Source organism: Perissodus microlepis, chromosome 13 (genome assembly GCF_051167445.1).
Source record: "Perissodus microlepis isolate ML-2025 ecotype Zambia chromosome 13, ASM5116744v1, whole genome shotgun sequence".
NCBI lineage: Eukaryota > Metazoa > Chordata > Actinopteri > Cichliformes > Cichlidae > Perissodus > Perissodus microlepis.
In genome coordinates this window covers 18476597-18499077 of record NC_140473.1, presented here as the reverse complement: position 1 = coordinate 18499077, position 22481 = coordinate 18476597, and the positions used below count along the sequence as shown (strand labels likewise).

The 22481-nt window shown below is 39.6% G+C and overlaps 1 protein-coding gene across 2 annotated transcripts; it reads right to left on the bottom strand.

Annotated features, from left to right (window-relative positions):
- Window positions 1-1008: 1008 nt before the first annotated feature.
- Window positions 1009-19721, bottom strand: LOC146375027 (bifunctional 3'-phosphoadenosine 5'-phosphosulfate synthase 2-like). Of its 2 annotated transcripts, none has more exons than XM_084948637.1 (12): window positions 19504-19721; window positions 14932-15046; window positions 14614-14849; window positions 14333-14471; window positions 14043-14161; window positions 12431-12544; window positions 11745-11856; window positions 9863-10068; window positions 9611-9746; window positions 5511-5779; window positions 5198-5427; window positions 1009-1822 (listed from the first exon to the last, which is right to left on the bottom strand). In XM_084948637.1, exons 1-12 carry the CDS (start codon window positions 19507-19509, stop codon window positions 1681-1683), a joined length of 1824 nt encoding a protein of 607 aa, XP_084804763.1. In that variant the 5' UTR covers window positions 19510-19721; the 3' UTR covers window positions 1009-1680. The 2 variants fall into 2 exon arrangements, with proteins under 2 accessions (XP_084804763.1, XP_084804762.1); XM_084948636.1 differs by lacking the exon at window positions 19504-19721 and adding an exon at window positions 16821-17482.
- Between the last annotated feature and the right edge of the window lie 2760 nt (window positions 19722-22481).

Here is a 22481-nt window from a genome sequence, read left to right as displayed (position 1 = left end):
TTGCAATGCGGAACATCTGAGTGGGAATGTGACTTCTGCTCTTAGAGTAGTGCATCCGATTTGGAGTGTTACTGCAGCCTGTATTTAGGAATATGCAGGTCTGTAGGACACCGGAGATTTACATGTGGTCATTTCTTAGTGACATGACATGCTGGGTGTAGAGTAGTTGGGAGATTTTATAAAGTAGTGAGGGTACAGTTCAGCAGATTTAAATGGGTTTACCTGGAACATCGCAGATTAAATGATCTGATCCCATGTAAGGCTAATTAGGAATCTCCTTCTTACAGCGGAGACTAGTTCTCCCCACTGAAGAGCACTTATCTTGTAGCGATGTAAGCCCTCGCAGCTTAATGAGAAGCGAAATGAATCAGTCCTCCAACTTCGCTCAACCATCTCTTAAGTGTAATTTGAAAGCGTCTCATGTTCTCCTTAATCTGTTATAGAAGATCTAGTTAGCAGTCAATCCAGAGCCAAAACCTGAGCTCTCTTAATGCACAAAGTGACAGTGTGACTGTTGTTAGTCCGGTTTATTCCTATAAAAAGAACAGCTGGAAGTTTTAGGATAACATGCAGGGATAATTGACTGTCTTTGTGTCCATCTCAGTAAGTAAATACAATATGCTGTCACTGAGTTTAGCTGTTAAGGCGGAAACCAAAACTCGATTGTGCCCTTTTACACACATTTACGTTTTTTTCTCGCCTCTCCACATTTCTGCCAGCAGATGGCGGCATTGCACTTTTGGCTTCGCAGCTCCGGCCGCACCTGGTACCGGACTTTTTTATACCCCCACACCCCACCCCCAATCCGTTAAATGGAGTTATCCGGCAGACCTTTAACCTCATACAGCACTGTTAAACATGCACTCTGTACAGACAGAAGAGGTAAGTATTGTTGCACAACCAGGGCCACACAGTCACAGTCTGGCCAGAGGTACTGCAGAAAACATTTAAATCACCTTGTTCAAAGTACATATCATCGCTGTGCAATGTAGTCGCTAAATAGTCATATAACAAATAAGTGTTTTTATTATTTCATTTTATATTTATTTTCCTATGACCAAAGATCCTATAATATGAATACATATGCACAATTTATGAAGTCACAGAAATCTTAAAGACAAAAAACAACAACAACAACAAAAAAAATTAAGTTTTATAGGTGACATTTAACACAAAGACACATTTTATATATATAAATTCCTGTAGTACTTCATAACAATATGAAAGATTAACATGAGGGATTAACACAATGGCATCTATAACATGTAGGCACTGTGTGCAATGATAAGACTACAGCTTTCATTCAGGTGATACAAATACAGTGATACAGTTGTCATGTTAAAAAGGTAATAAAAACTTCAACGTGCATGTTTTTTGTCGTGCGCCCTTCAGTGTCTCATGTATGCATACCGGTATATATAAAGATTTCCTTGTCTTGGAATGTGCTCCTATGTGTACAGTCATACAAAAAATTCAAGTTAGATTTAATTTATTAAAACACATAGCTTAAGGTAATATGCATATAATCACAAAATCTCCCCATTGTTTTACAGGAATGAGATTCATATTTTGATTTGGTGAAGATAAAACTCCCACCGCTGCAGTTTGCACCAATAAAAATACATCCCTCCTTAAATAATCCTAAAGAATAAACTGCATAGTTGCTCATGAGCTTGCTGATTAGTTTTTCTTCTGAAGAGAGGTGTAGTACTCGACCAACACCCTCCAGGCTTTGGGGGCCATAAAACCATCTGGAGGGTTCTCCCCGCTCCGAGCCAAGCTCCTCATCATGGTGCCAGAAATGAACTGAAACTCGTCGTGTCTGAGAAATTGTAGAAGAATGGGGGAAAGGGAGTATACAGTGGGAAGGACAGGTTATTAGAAATCAAAATTTGTAAATTCTATAATAGCGATTAGATCTCGACACAAATACCAACTACAACACAAACACATATAAACACACAAGCCCAAAAATGTACAGTCTGATTTTTGTGAAATTTTTCGTTTGGCCCTGAAGTTTTTGCCCTAAAAGTGTGTCGAAGGCAATGCAATGTTTTACTGTTCAGTAAAGAACACCCAAATAAGTACTAATGAGCTACTACCCTTTGTCCTTCAAAATGTGCATTCCGTCAACAGCTGGTGAGCGGAGAGCTGCACCAAAAACTGTAGCTCAGGAGTTAGAGCAGGTCATCACTAATCAGAATCAGTCCGGTCCTGACTACAGTCTACATGCCAAGTATCCGTAGGTGAGATACTGACCCTCACGTTGCTCTCAGATGCATTGATTGGAGTGTGAATGTTACATAGAAAACACATAAGCATGGAAAAACATTCTTGTATGAATAACACGTGTTGTATAGAGCGCTCTCACTGCTCAGGTAGAGTAGAGAAGTGCTATATAAGAACCAGTTCACTGAATGAAGAAAGTGTTTCATGTTTGTGCCGCACTTTTTTACAGTTTTATTTTATATTTCTATGTGTGGAGCCAAACTCTGGAATAGAAAGAGACAGTCTCAACAAGCACATGGATGACGAAGGACTTTATCAAATACCACGTGTTAAATGAATGTCAGTATATGTGAATGTTCATATACGTGTGTTCATTCATATATATATACACATATATACACACACATACACATATATATATATATATACACACACACACACACACACACACACACACACACACACACACACACACACACACAGGGAGTGCAGAATTATTAGGCAAATGAGTATTTTGTCCACATCATCCTCTTCATGCATGTTGTCTTACTCCAAGCTGTATAGGCTCGAAAGCCTACTACCAATTAAGCATATTAGGTGATGTGCATCTCTGTAATGAGAAGGGGTGTGGTCTAATGACATCAACACCCTATATCAGGTGTGCATAATTATTAGGCAACGTCCTTTCCTTTGGCAAAATGGGTCAAAAGAAGGACTTGACAGGCTCAGAAAAGTCAAAAATAGTGAGATATCTTGCAGAGGGATGCAGCAGTCTCAAAATTGCAAAGCTTCTGAAGCGTGACCATCGAACAATCAAGCGTTTCATTCAAAATAGTCAACAGGGTCGCAAGAAGCGTGTGGAAAAACCAAGGCGCAAAATAACTGCCCATGAACTGAGAAAAGTCAAGCGTGCAGCTGCCAACATGCCACTTGCCACCAGTTTGGCCATATTTCAGAGCTGCAACATCACTGGAGTGCCCAAAAGCACAAGGTGTGCAATACTCAGAGACATGGCCAAGGTAAGAAAGGCTGAAAGACGACCACCACTGAACAAGACACACAAGCTGAAACGTCAAGACTGGGCCAAGAAATATCTCAAGACTGATTTTTCTAAGGTTTTATGGACTGATGAAATGAGAGTGAGTCTTGATGGGCCAGATGGACGGGCCCGTGGCTGGATTGGTAAAGGGCAGAGAGCTCCAGTCCGACTCAGACGCCAGCAAGGTGGAGGTGGAGTACTGGTTTGGGCTGGTATCATCAAAGATGAGCTTGTGGGGCCTTTTCGGGTTGAGGATGGAGTCAAGCTCAACTCCCAGTCCTACTGCCAGTTTCTGGAAGACACCTTCTTCAAGCAGTGGTACAGGAAGAAGTCTGCATCCTTCAAGAAAAACATGATTTTCATGCAGGACAATGCTCCATCACACGCGTCCAAGTACTCCACAGCGTGGCTGGCAAGAAAGGGTATAAAAGAAGAAAAACTAATGACATGGCCTCCTTGTTCACCTGATCTGAACCCCATTGAGAACCTGTGGTCCATCATCAAATGTGAGATTTACAAGGAGGGAAAACAGTACACCTCTCTGAACAGTGTCTGGGAGGCTGTGGTTGCTGCTGCACGCAATGTTGATGGTGAACAGATCAAAACACTGACAGAATCCATGGATGGCAGGCTTTTGAGTGTCCTTGCAAAGAAAGGTGGCTATATTGGTCGCTGATTTGTTTTTGTTTTGTTTTTGAATGTCAGAAATGTATATTTGTGAATGTGGAGATGTTATATTGGTTTCACTGGTAAAAATAAATAATTGAAATGGGTATATATTTGTTTTTTGTTAAGTTGCCTAATAATTATGCACAGTAATAGTCACCTGCACACACAGATATCCCCCTAAAATAGCTAAAACTAAAAACAAACTAAAAACTACTTCCAAAAACATTCAGCTTTGATATTAATGAGTTTTTTGGGTTCATTGAGAACATGGTTGTTGTTCAATAATACAATTATTCCTCAAAAATACAACTTGCCTAATAATTCTGCACTCCCTGTGTGTGTATATATATATATATATATATATATATATATATATATATATATATATATATATATACACATACATATGTACATATAAGTCTCAGAGTATATATATAAATATTATATTCTAAATAGCATTGTTTATTAAACCTGAATGCGCTTAAGGTCAGTGATTGTGTGTGAGTGATTCTATAAATAGAGTTATCATATAATTAGTTTTTATTTTTATTTTGTTTTGACTTTTTGCTTTTAATTCAGTTTAGTTTAAGTTGGTTTCCAGAGTGAGTTTAATATTTATTTAATAATGTTTAGTTTTAGTTTAAGTTTATTGGTTTCAGTCTTAGTTGTTATTAATTATTGCTGTGTGGAGGACATGTGTCAGAGGCGAGATTTAGGAAAAAAGAACAGGTATTACAATAAAAACACAACTATTAGAAAGCGGTTGTCTACAAGATGTCCCTTGTATTTTTTTTTCCAAGTCTAGTTTCTATTTTAGTTAATTAAAATGGTTTTTAACCATCTAGTTTTAGTTTTTACTTTAGTTTTAGTTAACTATAATAGCCTTGTTATAGCTCTAAGTGAATGTATGCGTATATTTATAATTGTCTGTCATTTCATATATGGGCCATTAGCTTGTGAAAGGAAGCTGAATATTGCAATCATCCATTAGATATGAAGGAGGGGTAGAATTATATTTTTCAGCAATAAAATTTGAGACGCTTATATACAATCAAGTATCGGGTTTTGTATTTTGTTTTATTAGTGTTTGCTAACTTCAGATTACTTCAGGTGGTTAGTAGGGGGGTCACTGACCGGTCTTTAGGCTGGTGTGAACGGGGCTTTAGCAGTTAATTTTGCATCTCTAGAAGTGTGCGACCCCTTGAGGTTCAATATTGACTGCAACTTACAAGAAAAACCTGCAGATCTTTCATCACTCACCGGTCTTTGTCATAGAAGTCCATAGCCTTCTTAGTTTTGTTGTAGGCAGCTACCCTGAAGGGAATGATCTCTACAGAGGTGAGACCTGGGGCCATGGACAGCACTTTTCCACCGTGGGTGGGCTCATACAAGTCCTTTTTAGTCTCTGGGTGAGGCATACCTGCAGGATCTCGGCCGACAATGTAAAAGTTTGCTCCGGCGATCATTCTGGCTCTGCAGTGCCACTGAACCTGAAAGACATTGAAGCTGATATCACATGCACACGTATTTTTTAAAACCTTTGAGTGAGCCATAAGCCACCGCTGCTGCTCACCTCTGTAGGTCCAGCATACATCATAGGGGAAGGGAAGATGGCAACAATGGTGCTGTCTGGGTCCAACACGCCCTCCTCCAGGACAGCATCATGTTGCCTCATCCTCCACTGCAGAGGCACATCGTCGTCTTTGGTCCAACCACCGAGCGGGTGAAGTAAGAGGACTGGATTTTTGTATCCTCGCTCCAGTAGTCGCCGCTTGGTGTCCTGCATGAGCAGGGCGTGACCATTGTGGATCGGGTTACGCAGCTGGAATGCAAACACCGCATCTAAAGACAGAGGAGCATATAATAAAATTAACATACAATAGACACACGTGCTTCATGATCATGCCTTCCAAAATATGTGTCACAGCCAACATGCGAACCATGCCTTTAAAAGAACTCAAATACACCCTGATTATAGTGTTTAAATTCACTTTTATCAGAACAAAAGCAACAAAAATGTTGGTGGTGTGTGACGAAAGACAGATGCATAGAATTTTATATTTTTCTTACTGTCAACAAATCCCATTATACCTAAAAACCAACAATACTGTCCACTCACATTTTCTCCTCCTTCTATATCTATCTATACAAATATATATAAAGCGTAGTTTAACTGTGGGTTTAACATAAAATTTAGCTATACATTCACACACTTACAAGATCTGCATTACTTGTTAGTTATGTTAATCTGATGTTTCATAACTGGTCCTATAGGGCTTTGTTATTGAAGAAGACTTAATGCTTCCCACTTTGACCACATATTCAGCATTTTTTTAAACTTTTGCACTGGGTGACATTACAAGCATAAAAGAAATAGCATTGTGTTTATTTTAAGTCAGTCCTATGTACATTAATTACTCCTTAGCATACTAAACACAGCCCCTAAAATGCATAATTTCCTTCTGTTTGATGTTGATGTTTTCTATGACAACAGTCCAAAGCTATTTTAAGAAATCACATGTTTTATAATGTTCTTAGGTGGGAACAAACAGGTTTGGGCTTGGCATGCTATGGGAACTACTGAGATAGACTGTTGGTTTCTTTTTGCTTTGGGCTTGTTAACAATAAGAAAGTACAGGTTATTGTCCACCTAGTGCAGATAACACCATGCTCTCACACCGGTAACAAACCTCAGCATAGTAAAAACACAAAGTGCCAAAATAAACAGTGCATTGTGGATAACATGAATAGGTAAAACAATATCTGCACAAAGCAGTCACATCAAAGTTAGCGGGTGAAAGTAAAAACAGATGATGTCATTTAATTGTTCATTGCATTCAGGAATACAGTTAGCTCCATTAGCTTTTGGACAAAGACACTTCTTAGTTTTGCCACCACATGGATTTCAGATCTAACAATCAAGATGTGATTGGCGTGCAGACTTTCAGCATTTTGATTCAAGGGGTTTAACAAAAGTTTTGCATTAACTGTTAAGGAATAACTACTATTTTTGCAACCTTGCCCACATTTTCAGAGGCACAAAAGTAATAGGGCAGTTAAACCATCAGTAAAAACTGGTTCAACCTGTAACCATACATGGTCATGCCATAATGACATGTGAATATTCTTCTGTCTTGTTTAACAGGTAATATAGTATGCTTCAGATCACTTCTGTCATTTGGGTACAAATTAATCTTGTTTTTAGTTTTCCACAACCATGTAGGCTCTTTGACATGTTGCTTTTAGGAAAATCTAATCTGTCCTTCCAGTTCCGAAGTGTAACCAGTGTTGTAAAAATTAAGGAAAACAACTTTTCTTTTTTATTGGATATAATTTTGTATTCTGCAGTCATCAACTGCAGTTATCTTCTCTGTGGTTGCTCTGCAGTCGCTCAGACCTTTTGGTGTTTCTGAGAAGATTGTTGATCCTAAAGTGTTTGCTATCTCTCAGATAGGTTTATTTTGGGTTTCAGTCTAATAATGGGCTTTTTCACTTGCACCAACATCTCTTTGGACCCCATACCGAAAATTCCACTGAACACTTGGAATACCTCCAGATGTTTTACTTGTTTAATGTGCCAGGGAATAATGAGAGTACAGGCCTGCCCATGAAACTCCTGATTAGCCTTGGAAAATGTGGGAGTGCATATACAAATATGCCTGTAATTGCTAAATAGTTAATAATTGAATACTTTTGTTACCTTGAACTAAAGTCTGCACTTCAATCAAATTCTGATTGTGTGGAGTAAAATCCACTGAGGTGGTGTACAGAGGCAAATTTACAAAAACTGCCATTGTCCAAATACTTACAGACCTAACTATACTATATGTGCCCATTGATCACAGGACGTGTCACAAAAATCACCATGCAGCTTTAAAGTTACCATTTAATTTTTTCCATCTGGTCCTTAGTCAAGTTTTCTGAAAGACAAAGGGTGTATTGCTAAATACACTGCTTTAATTTTTTCATGTTTTCACCGGTTACCATAACTGCTTTATTATAGAGAAATACAGGGAGTGCAGAATTATTAGGCAAATGAGTATTTTGTCCACATCATTCTCTTCATGCATGTTGTCTTACTCCAAGCTGTATAGGCTCGAAAGCCTACTACCAATTAAGCATATTAGGTGATGTGCATCTCTGTAATGAGAAGGGGTGTGGTCTAATGACATCAACACCCTATATCAGGTGTGCATAATTATTAGGCAACTTCCTTTCCTTTGGCAAAATGGGTCAAAAGAAGGACTTGACAGGCTCAGAAAAGTCAAAAATAGTGTGATATCTTGCAGAGGGATGCAGCAGTCTCAAAATTGCAAAGCTTCTGAAGCGTGATCATCGAACAATCAAGTGTTTCATTCAAAATAGTCAACAGGTTCGCAAGAAGCGTGTGGAAAAACCAAGGCGCCAAATAACTGCCCATGAACTGAGAAAAGTCAAGCGTGCAGCTGCCAAGATGCCACTTGCCACCAGTTTGGCCATATTTCAGAGCTGCAACATCACTGGAGTGCCCAAAAGCACAAGGTGTGCAATACTCAGAGACATGGCCAAGGTAAGAAAGGCTGAAAGACGAGCACCACTGAACAAGACACACAAGCTGAAACGTCAAGACTGGGCCAAGAAATATCTCAAGACTGATTTTTCTAAGGTTTTATGGACTGATGACATGAGAGTGAGTCTTGATGGGCCAGATGGATGGGCCCGTGGCTGGATTGGTAAAGGGCAGAGAGCTCCAGTCCGACTCAGACGCCAGCAAGGTGGAGGTGGAGTACTGGTTTGGGCTGGTATCATCAAAGATGAGCTTGTGGGGCCTTTTCGGGTTGAGGATGGAGTCAAGCTCAACTCCCAGTCCTACTGCCAGTTTCTGGAAGACACCTTCTTCAAGCAGTGGTACAGGAAGAAGTCTGCATCCTTCAAGAAAAACATGATTTTCATGCAGGACAATGCTCCATCACACGCGTCCAAGTACTCCACAGCGTGGCTGGCAAGAAAGGGTATAAAAGAAGAAAAACTAATGACATGGCCACCTTGTTCACCTGATCTGAACCCCATTGAGAACCTGTGGTCCATCATCAAATGTGAGATTTACAAGGAGGGAAAACAGTACACCTCTCTGAACAGTGTCTGGGAGGCTGTGGTTGCTGCTGCACGCAATGTTGATGGTGAACAGATCAAAACACTGACAGAATCCATGGATGGCAGGCTTTTGAGTGTCCTTGCAAAGAAAGGTGGCTATATTGGTCGCTGATTTGTTTTTGTTTTGTTTTTGAATGTCAGAAATGTATATTTGTGAATGTGGAGATGTTATATTGGTTTCACTGGTAAAAATAAATAATTGAAATGGGTATATATTTGTTTTTTGTTAAGTTGCCTAATAATTATGCACAGTAATAGTCACCTGCACACACAGATATCCCCCTAAAATAGCTAAAACTAAAAACAAACTAAAAACTACTTCCAAAAACATTCAGCTTTGATATTAATGAGTTTTTTGGGTTCATTGAGAACATGGTTGTTGTTCAATAATAACATTATTCCTCAAAAATACAACTTGCCTAATAATTCTGCACTCCCTGTATATATGTCATACTGGAAGTTACTGACAACAAACCAAACAAAAGGCCACTTTTGTATCTCCTGATCGTCACTGCAGTGTTGTACTTTAGATTTTCTCACCTGCTTTCATATCTTTGAACTTCTGCCTGAGCTCCTTTGGAGTAAAGCGGTACTGGTCAAGTCCATCGTTCCATCTGATTCGCTCCAGCACCTCCAGATCCCCACCTACCAGCCAGTCACCTCCTTCCATAACCATCTGCCAAGGATAAAAGCAGAGAAGTTTTTCATCATTAAAATGTGTGATGCTGGCATGAGAACACCTTCCAGTCTCCAAATTTTTAACTGCGCACAGGTTAATAGCTGCATTATAACCTTAATGTACGGGTGTTGTGGACAAGTAGTGCCCCACTGGCGGGCACAGCGTTCCTCCTTGCGGTGCGCGTAGAACTCGGGGTTCCTGAGAACAGCCACACGTGAACCTTGGTACTCCAGAGCTACCGCTGCACAGCCCTCCAGCTTCTCCTTGGTCTCAGAGCTAACAGGCAGGACAATGGGAATAGACATGTTGATGGCCCCACCTGAGAGAGAAGATGAAGTGATCTTAAACATACAAAGCCAAGCAATTATAATTCTACAAGTGTTTTCCTTTTGAAATACATGAAAATATGAAAACATATATGAAAACAGGTGCAGCACACTAATGACAAACACTTCAAAGAGAAGGAGTGTGATCTCAGAAAGGAGCTGTAATGTCTAATTAAATACAATTATTATTATTATTGGACAGTGAAGAAATAATCAAAGAATTAATTGGTCTGTCATTAAATAATAATATATTTTACAGTTACTTCTGTGCTTTAAGGACATGCACAATATCTGCTTTAGAGCAATTTTGTATGTTAAGTGAAATAGCATGTGCTTATTTTAAAAATTAGGGGTTCATTCATGTTTTCCCTTCATTCTTGCCTCATTTTAAAACGAACCAGACAATAATTTGTCTGTGTTATTTACACACAGAAAAAGAAAAGAGGAATAGAGATATTGCTTAATTTTTCTGACTTACAGTATGTGTAAGTCAGTTGCCACAAGCGTAGGCGACTTGTAACAACAAAGATTATCAACATCAACTCTAGTTAAGTGTGGCCACACTTTTGAGGACTCACTTTTCTCTCCTGTTGTTGTATGTGTGAGCTCCTTTACACCGCTTGCACATATACTCATAGAGTGAGAGAGAGATCTCACTGCCGAATTGTGAATGGAGAAAATGAAAGCGAGACAAATATTTTAATATTACTGTGAATTAGAAGTGAAGCAGCTGAGATGCTATGTTATGTATATGTGACGACTGAGTCAGCAGAGCTTCTGTAACTTTTACACGCCATTCACATCAGCCAACCTCGCCAACCCTGCTCCGTAACTTTACCTGTCTTAAGCTGCTGTTGTTTCTAAGCACTTTCAATTTGGAATGGAATATCTAGGAGGGAACAAATTTCATGAAGCGACTTGCCGCAACAATCGGATCTTATTACAGCGTGACGTTTGAATGCAGTCAGCTCTCTGGAACAACCCATTCTTTCACAAATGTTTATTAGACATTTGATTTTATACACCTCTTGGCAATGACAGTGAAAATACCTGAATTTCAAGATTAAGAGGCATGGCCCAATAATTCTGTTCACATTGATTGATTGCAGTAGATTGCAGCTTGTGCTTTGTATCCACTGTTAGGCTTGTATGAGGCTGAAAGTGATGTGTAAATGTTGCTAGATGTCGTTGTGAACCGTTTGCTTAGACTTGGAGATGGTGTGGACTCCGATCTGGCCCAATGTATGGCTGGACATGAATTTTGGACTTTCAACTGTATTCAATAAAGACCTATCAATAAAGACCTCCCCGAATGCAATTCATAATTCAATAACAGATTTCTGTAAGTTTGCACATTTACTTCTTACCATTTAAGCCAAAAGAATCATGCTAAGAGATTTCTTTCATTTACTTTTTACTGCTGACATTGCACTTCTTTTTCTTATGCTAGAATATCTCATTGATTAAATGTCTAGTTACATTTCTTTGCACTGGCAGAAAGGGGAGATTCACTGGTCTGGCCCACATAAGATCAAAGTGTATGTAAAATTAGTCTGACATCCCCACACTAACTGAATTAATCACAATTCAGCTGCCTAATGTCACTTTTAGGAGCAGGGAGGGGGTGTCTAGATGTTGTAGATGTTGAAAGTTTAAGGACTTCTCTTACCATCTAGGAGATTGCCAAAGTGCATAGTCTGGAGGAACTCTCTCTCTCTCATGAATCCCTTTAGTGGACTGGCCCAGCCCTCGGCCAAAACCTGCACCCACTGCAGATCCAGCTGTAGATGAATAAAACAGCATCGTCAGCAGGATGAAAAGAAAATAACACAAAATACTTGTAAACTGCGATTCCAGTTCAGGAAAGCCATAGATTTTATTTGCTGTATTGCAAATTAAACACATTTCAGTGGTCTAAATAAGTGAATAATTTAACATTGGAAGGATTGACCCCAGTGGAATACGATAAAATAGAGACAGACAATATGAGCTGCAGATTTACAAACACCATTTCAACTATAGACACAAAGAGTAAAATAACAACTTGACTACACGGAGAATGAATTCACTTTAAAATACTTTCCCTTTTTAAAATGAGCATTACTGATTTATTTACCTTTATTTTCACAATGTTTGAAACAATGTTTGCCAAGAAGCTGCATATCTGTTAGCATCTGCAGAACATTGACTGACAGTTACGTGAGCATTTCCCTATTGATTAACCAGGGAAAAGGAAATATTTCCTTAGTACACAGTGTCCACACTGCAAGGAACGTACCCATGAACAACTGTCTGGAATGTTGAGTACTGACTCCGAGTTCTCATTTGCTATGTGACAGTAGAATGTGTACTTACCTTTGTAATGCCCATGGTGGGCAGCGTGTTCGCTTCAGCCAGAACATGGTTCACCCTGTCCTCTGGGATAAACAGTTCAGTCACCTCCTCCAGGATCTCATTTGGTACAATTTTCTACATACGAGAAGAAAGTGAATGTTCACAGTTTAATAACGCTGCTCATGTAGGGACTCAATGACATTTTTTTAAGAGTTTAAACAGCACTGTTAGTGCATCGGAAGGCTGTAAAATAACATTTCTTTTTAGATTAAACTATACTGCTGGGTGTATGCTGCATATTTTTTGTTCCTTTTGGTGCAAAATGGTGCTTTTTTGCATGATTTGCATTTGCCAAAGAAGTTCGCCTTTGGTCACTAGCTGAGTGGTGCACACAGTGCGTCTAATTACAGGTTTACATTCTGAATCAGACACGGCACACTAAATAAATAGCACATTCATAAGTATAGTATTGGCTAAATAATTTATTTTCTGCACCGATTGAGTTTACGGAAGCTCCTTTCAATAAAATCAAACATCTGTGAATGCCTTGCCTGATTTTGTTTGATGTAATTCTACACAGCAGGATTAATGTGTACACACTGCTTCTGCGTATTCAAGTTGACACAGCGGGGATATTTAAAAACCAAAAAAATCAGTCACCTGTTACCTCAACGACCGGGGCTGTAAAAACACACGTTTACACATTTACTCTATCAGCAACCTTTCCTTTAGTAAAGATAAGACGCTTGGCAACAGAACCAATGGCCTTTTAAATACCCAATAGAATCTTCACTCTGTGTGTGTGTGTGTGTTTGTGTTTGTGTGTGTGTGTGTGTGTGTGTGTGTGTAAAGGTCGGTTAGTGTCTTTTCTACGAAGAGCTACACTCTTTATCTGTTTTTCCAGTTTTGCCTTTGTGATATAGATCTACATTTGTACATAAATGAAGTGCAAACATAGTGCTCATTCACATGCCCTTGAGTAAACTAAACTCTTTTGTGCATTACTCAGAGATTAGCGTGCGTCTCATTTTCACGATCATGAAAATTAAAATGATGTCCTTTGTGTTTCTCTATGTTATTTGCAGCAAAAAGGCCAGTTTTTTTTGGAGGGGGGGGTTTAAAAAAAAAAAAAAAAAGGGAGTCCATATCCTGTACTTAATTTTTTCGTTTTTAATACTGTACTTGCTGAATCACTATTGTTTGCTGCTGTAATATGAAACCACTGAAGTATCAGGTAGTTCATTGCCTCTGGCTAGTTGTTACCAACCTCTTCCTTCTCATGTAAAAGATTTCATTGATGGGCAGAGAATACTGAAAGATTGATGTTAATTATCAAGACTTATAGTTTGTTTTAAGGGGGTGTGGCCTCTCTTAATAGGCCTCCCTTAGTATATTGAACTTATTTTAGTACAAAAGCTTCATGTTTAAATTAAGATTTATTTCTACTTTATGAAAAAATAACTGATCAAGTATTCAAACTTTACATAATTTACATAGTGTCCTCTTCGTCATGCCACACAGCTGAGAAATTGCCAAGTGTAAATTAACACTGGGTAGAGTCTGTGTACACTGTGCTGTGTGGTTTATTCTGCTTTAAAATGTCTGGAGCAAGTCTTCTGCCCTGGAACCCTACCTGTTCCTTGAGCAGATCCAACACTTGATGGAGACATTCATTTACAGAGAGTTCTCCGGTTTTCAGAACAAGCTCTGGACGCTCTGGACGTTCGTACTCTGAATCAATCCCAGTAAAACCTGGCAATAAACCAGAGATATCAGTCAGACCCTATCAGTATTAATACTACCTAATCACTTGACTGAGACAGAATTACAACATGTGGTAAACTAGCACGTAGATATTCATAGGGTCTGGGATGACTTTCATATCTCATAGATGTTTCTTGCTGTGAGTACCATCACACTGACCTTTGATCTCTCCAGCGCGAGCCTTTTTGTAAAGTCCTTTCACATCCCTGCTCTCACACACTTCAAGAGGCGCGTGGACAAACACTTCAAAAAATGGCAGCCCAGAACTTGCGTGGACGCTCCTTGCCTCATCGCGATCCTGTGGGAGAAACGGCACGGATACACGATTTTAATGCATTTTTGATTCGAGTTCGACTTAAAATCTAGCGTCAACCTTTGTTAGGCAATGATTTCAGTCTTAAATAAACACATGCAGCATGTAACTCTTAAGCTTTCCTCACCTTGGCGAAAGGAGAGATGAAACTGGTGACACAAACGAGGCCGGCATCGGCAAACAGTTTGGCCACCTCTGCGACACGCCGGATGTTCTCCTCGCGGTCTTCAGCAGAAAAGCCGAGATTCTTGTTCAGGCCGTGGCGAATGTTGTCTCCATCCAGTGAGTAGCAGGGGATACCATGGGAGACGAGATAATCCTCCAGGGCAAAACTGATAGTAGTCTTTCCAGCACCAGACAAACCTAGAGGTAAAAGCATGGTGGGTATAGTAAATAAGCAAATTGATCCCAGTCTAAATATGGTGGAAAAACTATAAAGATTTACCAGTGAGCCAGATGGTGCAACCCCTAAAGCCCCCCTTGGTGCCCACGACCTGCCCTCTCTTGCTCCGGCTGACATGGTGAGCCTGGTACACCACATTGGTCGCCTTGTTGAGATTCTAAAAGAGAAGCATTAGGGGCTCAAAATATATAGGCTAATATATTATAACATATAGACCTAATGTATAGATATTCAGTTCACACACCAAATGACATATTTACCTGGATAGACATCACAGACAAGTCTCACCTGCTGTTCACGATGTCATAGAACAAATAGCATTTGCTTTTCACTGGATCCTTTTAAATTTACTTCCAAGTCATGTAAAGTAACACGTCATATATAATTTTTCAGACTAGATGAATCTGACTGGTTCTACAAGGATAAAGTAACTATGTGGATGTGAATGAATGGAGCTGTAAAGACTTATAAATGGGAGGGTAGGGAAGCTCATGAGGGATGCAGGGAGGGAGGGAGAGGGAGGAATAATTGACAATGTGTCCAGTGTGCTGCCTGTAGCCAAGCGATGATGTGGCAGTGCTCGTGCCCACACGTTCACCCTCTGCACCCAATCGCCCTTCTTCCCTACACCCTTACGCCTATAATGCCTACCCAGTATGAAAGTAGTTTAACAGCTCGAAGGACCGCACAGGATTCCAGCTGCCATTGGATGAACTTCTGTGAAAAGAGCCCTTTTTTCCCGGTGCTAACACAGCCTTGGTTGTAAAAAAAATCCTGCACTCTGACACAGCACAAATCAAGGTGTGTTTCAATCAAAGGACATGGAAGGCATACCGCATGTGAAAAATATACAGACCCACACGCTGTGGGAGAGGCCTAGACAAACAGGGCTATCCTCTTAAACATAGGAGCCACCTTCCACTGCAGCCTTGCGCTGCCAAAACACCACCTCATCATGAATACAATGATGGCACTGGCTGGAAAAACAAAGTCCCATCATTCACTATTAAAAGTTGTAATACCTCTTGTAATAATACCATCCTACCTTGATATTTTTTTTTACCCTCTTTTCATTTCAATCCCCTTTTCATTTTCTCTTGTTGTTGCATTCCTTTTAAAGAATGCCCCTTGTGTAACTCTTCTCCCTTCGCTCCAGTTCAACTCCCATCCTCTTTCTCAGGAAATCACAGGGGATAGATGCTGATAACTATGTCAGTGAATTCCACAAAGAAAATGACACATGAGTATTTCTTACTGTTTAATTGCTCCTGAATTGCTCAGCATGGCAATTCTGAAAGCTTAGCCAATTGAATTAGCTACTAAATGTCAAAAGGAGCGAATATTTCGCAACTTCCTTTGAAAAGTGACTTTTTTATCAAGAAAGCTGATGATTAATCTTCGTGGTTGCATCAGTGTTACAGTGTCAGTAATGATGCACCCCTTCAGTGGTGTATCCCTCATATGTGGCTCCACATACGTCTGCGGCATTCCCGTGCAGCATCACTCTGGCACTTTAACAGGGGCCTCTTTCTCCCCTCTCTCAAAAGACACTCTATGTTATGAATGAACTACACTGACATGGATACGTTACTACAACAACTGTCCCATTCAGAGTCGAGGCAAGTCTACAAACAGCCACACCTGGCAGGACAGTAAAAAAAAGCCTGCTTTTCAGAAAATTGCATTTAAATAAATAATCACTCCTAAGGAAAAAAAAGAAGGTTTTTTTTCTGCACGACCAGCAGACCTTCGTAGTAAGATCGCCGTTTTTAAGGAGGGCTTAAAGCAGGTAGTATATTAACGTGACACTAAGTTCGCACACATGTCGGGCTGCTGGCTGACACAGTACATTTCGCTTTTTGTGGGGCTAATCTGATGACAGCTTAAATTTCTGGTGTCTGATTCGACCCGTTATCTCCACATCTACTCACTGTGCGAAGCCTCACTCCGGACATTTCGCTCTAGTGTTATGCCGCCAAAGGACTCCTGGACGCCGGACTCGGACCGCTGCACACACGCAGGCCTGGATGTTCGTCGGATGCTGGATCGACTTATAAAGCAAGAAACTTTGGGCTGTAGTAATCGAAAGAGGCAACGGAGGGGGGTGTTTAAAAGGGACTTTCAAGACACGTAGCACTCCACTGGCCCTGCCTCTCCTCCTGGCCCTCCTCCTTCAACGTTAGAAAAAAAACGTACCGGCAAACTTCAAGAAAAACGGCACTAGCAACAAAACCGAGGTAAAACCGGGTAAAGCTGGATATATCGACCCAATGCCACATACTGGCAAGCGTTGGAGTAAAAATCACTCTTACTGAGGCGTCGAGGAAGTCGCTGGTGTCTTCCCATTTCCCCCCACACGTCCAGACGCCACTGGCTCACACCACACCTCACCCCATATGAAAAAAATCTCTTTAAAAAAATCCAGTCATAAAACAAGCAAGTAGAAAGTTTCTCCTGGTTGGAAATCTATTTTGTCACAAAAATGGGGCAACAAGGGGTTAAATGTAGCCCACGTTTAATGATTAAATGTAGGGCACAGTAAGGAAGCACCAATGGGAGAATGAGCCCCTCCTTAAAAGGGGTCTTTCAAAGGGGTCTTTCAAAGTTTAGAAGTATCGATAAGTGAGTTCATAAGTTTGTTTAGCAACAGAAAAAGATGTTTAATCAACTAGCCAGACATTTCTAAACCTTACAAAATATAAGCGTTAATTCAATTGTATTTATTTAGCGCCAAATCGCAACAACAGTCACTTTAATATTGTAAGCTGTAGACCCTATAAGAATACAGAGAAAACAGAGATAACCCCAACAAGCAGATGTCCTACTATGAGCGAGCACTCTGCAACAATGGGAAAGAAAAACTACATTTTAACAGGAAAAAAACTCTGGCATGCCAGGTTCAGAGAAGGGCAGCAATCTGCCACAACCGTTTTGGGGTGAGGGCAGGGAGACAGGACAAAAGACAACTTATCTAGCCGTTACTATAAGCTTTATCAAAAAAGAAACTTTCAGGCTTAACCAGAGGCTTAACCCAAAGTAGGAGCTGATTCCACAGAAGATGGGCCTGAAAGCTCGAGGCTCTGCCTCCACTCTACTTTTAAATACCCTAGGAATCACAAGGAAGCCAATAGCCTGAGAGTGAAGTGCTCTGTTGGAGTGATATGGTAATATGAGGTCCTTAATATAAGGTGGGACTTGACTATTCAAGATCTTGTATGTGAGAAGAAGGATTTTAAATAGATTCTAAAGTTCGCAACAACTAACTTTAGAAAGGAGTCGGTGAAGGGAAACCAGCATGGAAGAAATATGCTCTCTCTTTCTAGTCTCTGTCACTACTCTTGCTGCAGGATTTTGGATCAACTGCAGTCTTTTAGGGAGCTTCAGAACAACCTGATAATAGTGAATTTCTGTAGTCCATTTTAGAAGTAACAAATGTGGAAAGTAGTTTTAAAGCATCACTCTGAGGAAGGATGTTTTTATTTTAGACACTGCAAATGGAAAAGAGCAAGCATACCTATTTGTATAACATGCACACTGAAGGACATATTCTGATCATAAACAACTCCAATATTCATCTCAGTGTTAGTGGAGTACAAGGTAATCCCATCCAGAGTAAGTATCTAAGTAAGTAAGTTTCTAAGATTTTCAGGATGAGTAAAATAACCTCAGTTTTATCTAAATTTAGACACTGAAATATCCATGTCATTCAGGCCTATATGTCATTAAAACATTTCTGCAGTTTAACTAATTGTGTGTCATCTGGTTTCATGGATAGATAAAGCTTTGTATCATCTGTATAACAATGAAAATGTATGCTATACCTTTAAATGATACTGTGTAAAGGAAGCAAATATAATGTAAATAGAATTGGTCCCAGCATGGAATCCTGTGGAACTCCAGATTCAACAAAGTGCTGGAAATATTCCTGAGAGATTTTGGCCCTGATGGAGTTGTTGCACATCCATGATACAAATCTCTTGTTCTACTACATTCCAAAGGTGCTCTATTAGATTACTAATAGACTATATTAACCAATAAATTTACAAGATTAGTGACATTCTGCCAGCACAATATTGCATTTTGTTGTATCTTTCTTCAGTCTCAGCTGACTGCAGGTTTCCCCCAATCTTATAAACAGTACATTTGCATAATGACAAGTCACCACGTCCAGATGAACAGAATCAACTTTTGGGGATTTACTTACCTGCATGATTGGACCTGCATCAAGACGTAACATGTAACTTGGTCAAGAGCAGTTTATGTTTAGCGTTTCAGTTTAAAATAGTCTTTTTTATTTTTCAGTGTGGTCAAAGTACAGAATAAATTAAATTTATCATGAGAATGTTTAGGAGATCAAATTAATGTAACTTTGATCTGGCAACAAACTAAAGTAACTTCCACGTCCCCTTCGTTAGATCAAATTAGATCATATCTAAATTTAGATCGCGTTTAAAATTTTAAAGCAGGAATGTTGTTTGAAACTTTAATCAATCTAAACAATCTTTTTTACCTGAAATGTTAGTGAAAGATCAAAAGCAAATAAAATATTTTAACTAATGTATTTACAAGATTCATGTTTTTTGCTAGCACAATGTTAAATATGGTTTGCCATACCTGCATTCTCTGACTGGGCGTTTAGATTTTGTTGTAAATTTATAGTACACCTACAGGGAGTGCAGAATTATTAGGCAGGTATTTTGTCCACATCATCCTCTTCATGCATGTTGTCTTACTCCAAGCTGTATAGGCTCGAAAGCCTACTACCAATTAAGCATATTAGGTGATGTGCATCTCTGTAATGAGAAGGGGTGTGGTCTAATGACATCAACACCCTATATCAGGTGTGCATAATTATTAGGCAACTTCCTTTCCTTTGGCAAAATGGGTCAAAAGAAGGACTTGACAGGCTCAGAAAAGTCAAAAATAGTGTGATATCTTGCAGAGGGATGCAGCAGTCTCAAAATTGCAAAGCTTCTGAAGCATGATCATCGAACAATCAAGCGTTTCATTCAAAATAGTCAACAGGGTCGCAAGAAGCGTGTGGAAAAACCAAGGCGCAAAATAACTGCCCATGAACTGAGAAAAGTCAAGCGTGCAGCTGCCAAGATGCCACTTGCCACCAGTTTGGCCATATTTCAGAGCTGCAACATCACTGGAGTGCCCAAAAGCACAAGGTGTGCAATACTCAGAGACATGGCCAAGGTAAGAAAGGCTGAAAGACGACCACCACTGAACAAGACACACAAGCTGAAACGTCAAGACTGGGCCAAGAAATATCTCAAGACTGATTTTTCTAAGGTTTTATGGACTGATGACATGAGAGTGAGTCTTGATGGGCCAGATGGATGGGCCCGTGGCTGGATTGGTAAAGGGCAGAGAGCTCCAGTCCGACTCAGACGCCAGCAAGGTGGAGGTGGAGTACTGGTTTGGGCTGGTATCATCAAAGATGAGCTTGTGGGGCCTTTTCGGGTTGAGGATGGAGTCAAGCTCAACTCCCAGTCCTACTGCCAGTTTCTGGAAGACACCTTCTTCAAGCAGTGGTACAGGAAGAAGTCTGCATCCTTCAAGAAAAACATGATTTTCATGCAGGACAATGCTCCATCACACGTGTCCAAGTACTCCACAGCGTGGCTGGCAAGAAAGGGTATAAAAGAAGAAAAACTAATGACATGGCCACCTTGTTCACCTGATCTGAACCCCATTGAGAACCTGTGGTCCATCATCAAATGTGAGATTTACAAGGAGGGAAAACAGTACACCTCTCTGAACAGTGTCTGGGAGGCTGTGGTTGCTGCTGCACGCAATGTTGATGGTGAACAGATCAAAACACTGACAGAATCCATGGATGGCAGGCTTTTGAGTGTCCTTGCAAAGAAAGGTGGCTATATTGGTCGCTGATTTGTTTTTGTTTTGTTTTTGAATGTCAGAAATGTATATTTGTGAATGTGGAGATGTTATATTGGTTTCACTGGTAAAAATAAATAATTGAAATGGGTATATATTTGTTTTTTGTTAAGTTGCCTAATAATTATGCACAGTAATAGTCACCTGCACACACAGATATCCCCCTAAAATAGCTAAAACTAAAAACAAACTAAAAACTACTTCCAAAAACATTCAGCTTTGATATTAATGAGTTTTTTGGGTTCATTGAGAACATGGTTGTTGTTGTTCAATAATAAAATTATTCCTCAAAAATACAACTTGCCTAATAATTCTGCACTCCCTGTATAAGATGAAACATTCCTTTGAACTGAATGCTTAAAATCAATGCTGAAATAATCCCCAGTTATTGCTATTTTAAGTAACAGTTTTGATCATTGCTTTTAATGTTATACTATGGATAATAAAGAAAAACATAATAGTCACTATATATTTAAGGTGTGTTCACTGATTTACACTTTTAACCTGTGCTCCAAAGAACAAGCAAGACCATGTTCAATTTTTAAAACTGCTGTTAGCTTCTGATTATGTTGAGTGGCACAGTTAATTTAATTTCCCTTTATTAATCTGTTTTCACTAGTAAATTAGCTAGTTTTATTTCTGTTTATTTTATTTGTTTTTGTGGTCTGCAGGCTGGATGTGGCACCAAGGAAGTTAATCGCTGATATTAAATAATAATCCCAGTTATTAAAAAAATGTGCCACCACTTCATTGTCCATTCACAAAAACAAAAAGCATTTTCTGTACATTTGTATTTTCCTTATTTCATTGTTTAGATGAGTGCTACAGTATAGTTATTAGCAGATGCATCAGATGTCAGCAGAATGAGGCAAAAAATGAGAGTGACAGTAGGTTTGGCTAACAGCAGACTACTTGTTGAATACCAGTTGTCTTTAATGAGAGTTTGCTGAATGAATCCAAATGAGAAGCCTGTGCTATAGTACAATTAACAGAGCGGGAAAAACAGATGCTGTTGTTTTACAGCTCTGTTAGTGGAGATCATCCATTTATATATCACAATAGACTGAAAGACTGAAAGATGGTTGTCGCTTCTGGATCTCAAACGTGACGCCAGACTTGCTTTACACATGTATACGTGTATTTAAACATGTATTCTTCTAAATGGCCAGCAGGGAGCACTTCCTCTGGTGGCAAAAAGACTTGCAATTCTGAGAAAACAGCCATCAGCCTCCTTGCTCTGTGGCCTAAACACTCTGCTGATGGCTGTATGTGTTCATTTGCCAGTTTTAAGCCTTGCTGACAAGATAAAGTTTATTTTGTAAACTATGGTCAACATTAGAGCAAGAAAAGAGAATAAAACAGTGTATGCTCATTGGTGAATGACTTGTCAATCATGATTTCTTGGCCAATGGCTGTACAGCCTCCCTCAGTTTTACAGTCTGATCTACCAAACCGTAGATCTAAAGCTCAGACCAAACCGTTGCAATGGGACTTCACTGTTGTGGCTTTGCCCAGCTTTTACACAGTCTATAGTTTTCCGTTGCAGAAGCATTATGTTGCTTTTCAGTGAAATAAAAATATGGCAATACAACAAAAAACAAACCACATCTGATGCTTTCCCGTCACTAACAAGTGCCATTTTGCTTAATTTTACTGCAGCTGTTTCATTTTGTTTGTTGTACACATGC

What these genes read in the sequence shown, in the direction of transcription:
- LOC146375027 (XM_084948636.1), bottom strand. Translation starts at nt 16,844, where the DNA reads ATGTCCGGAGTGAGGCTTCGCACA. An exon ending in TCGCGCTGGAGAGATCAAAG is followed by an intron (nt 14,162 to 14,332) that starts GTCAGTGTGATG and finishes GTTTATTGCCAG; the next exon opens with GTTTTACTGGGATTGATTCA. An exon ending in CTTTGGCAATCTCCTAGATG is followed by an intron (nt 10,069 to 11,744) that starts GTAAGAGAAGTC and finishes CTTCTCTCTCAG; the next exon opens with GTGGGGCCATCAACATGTCT.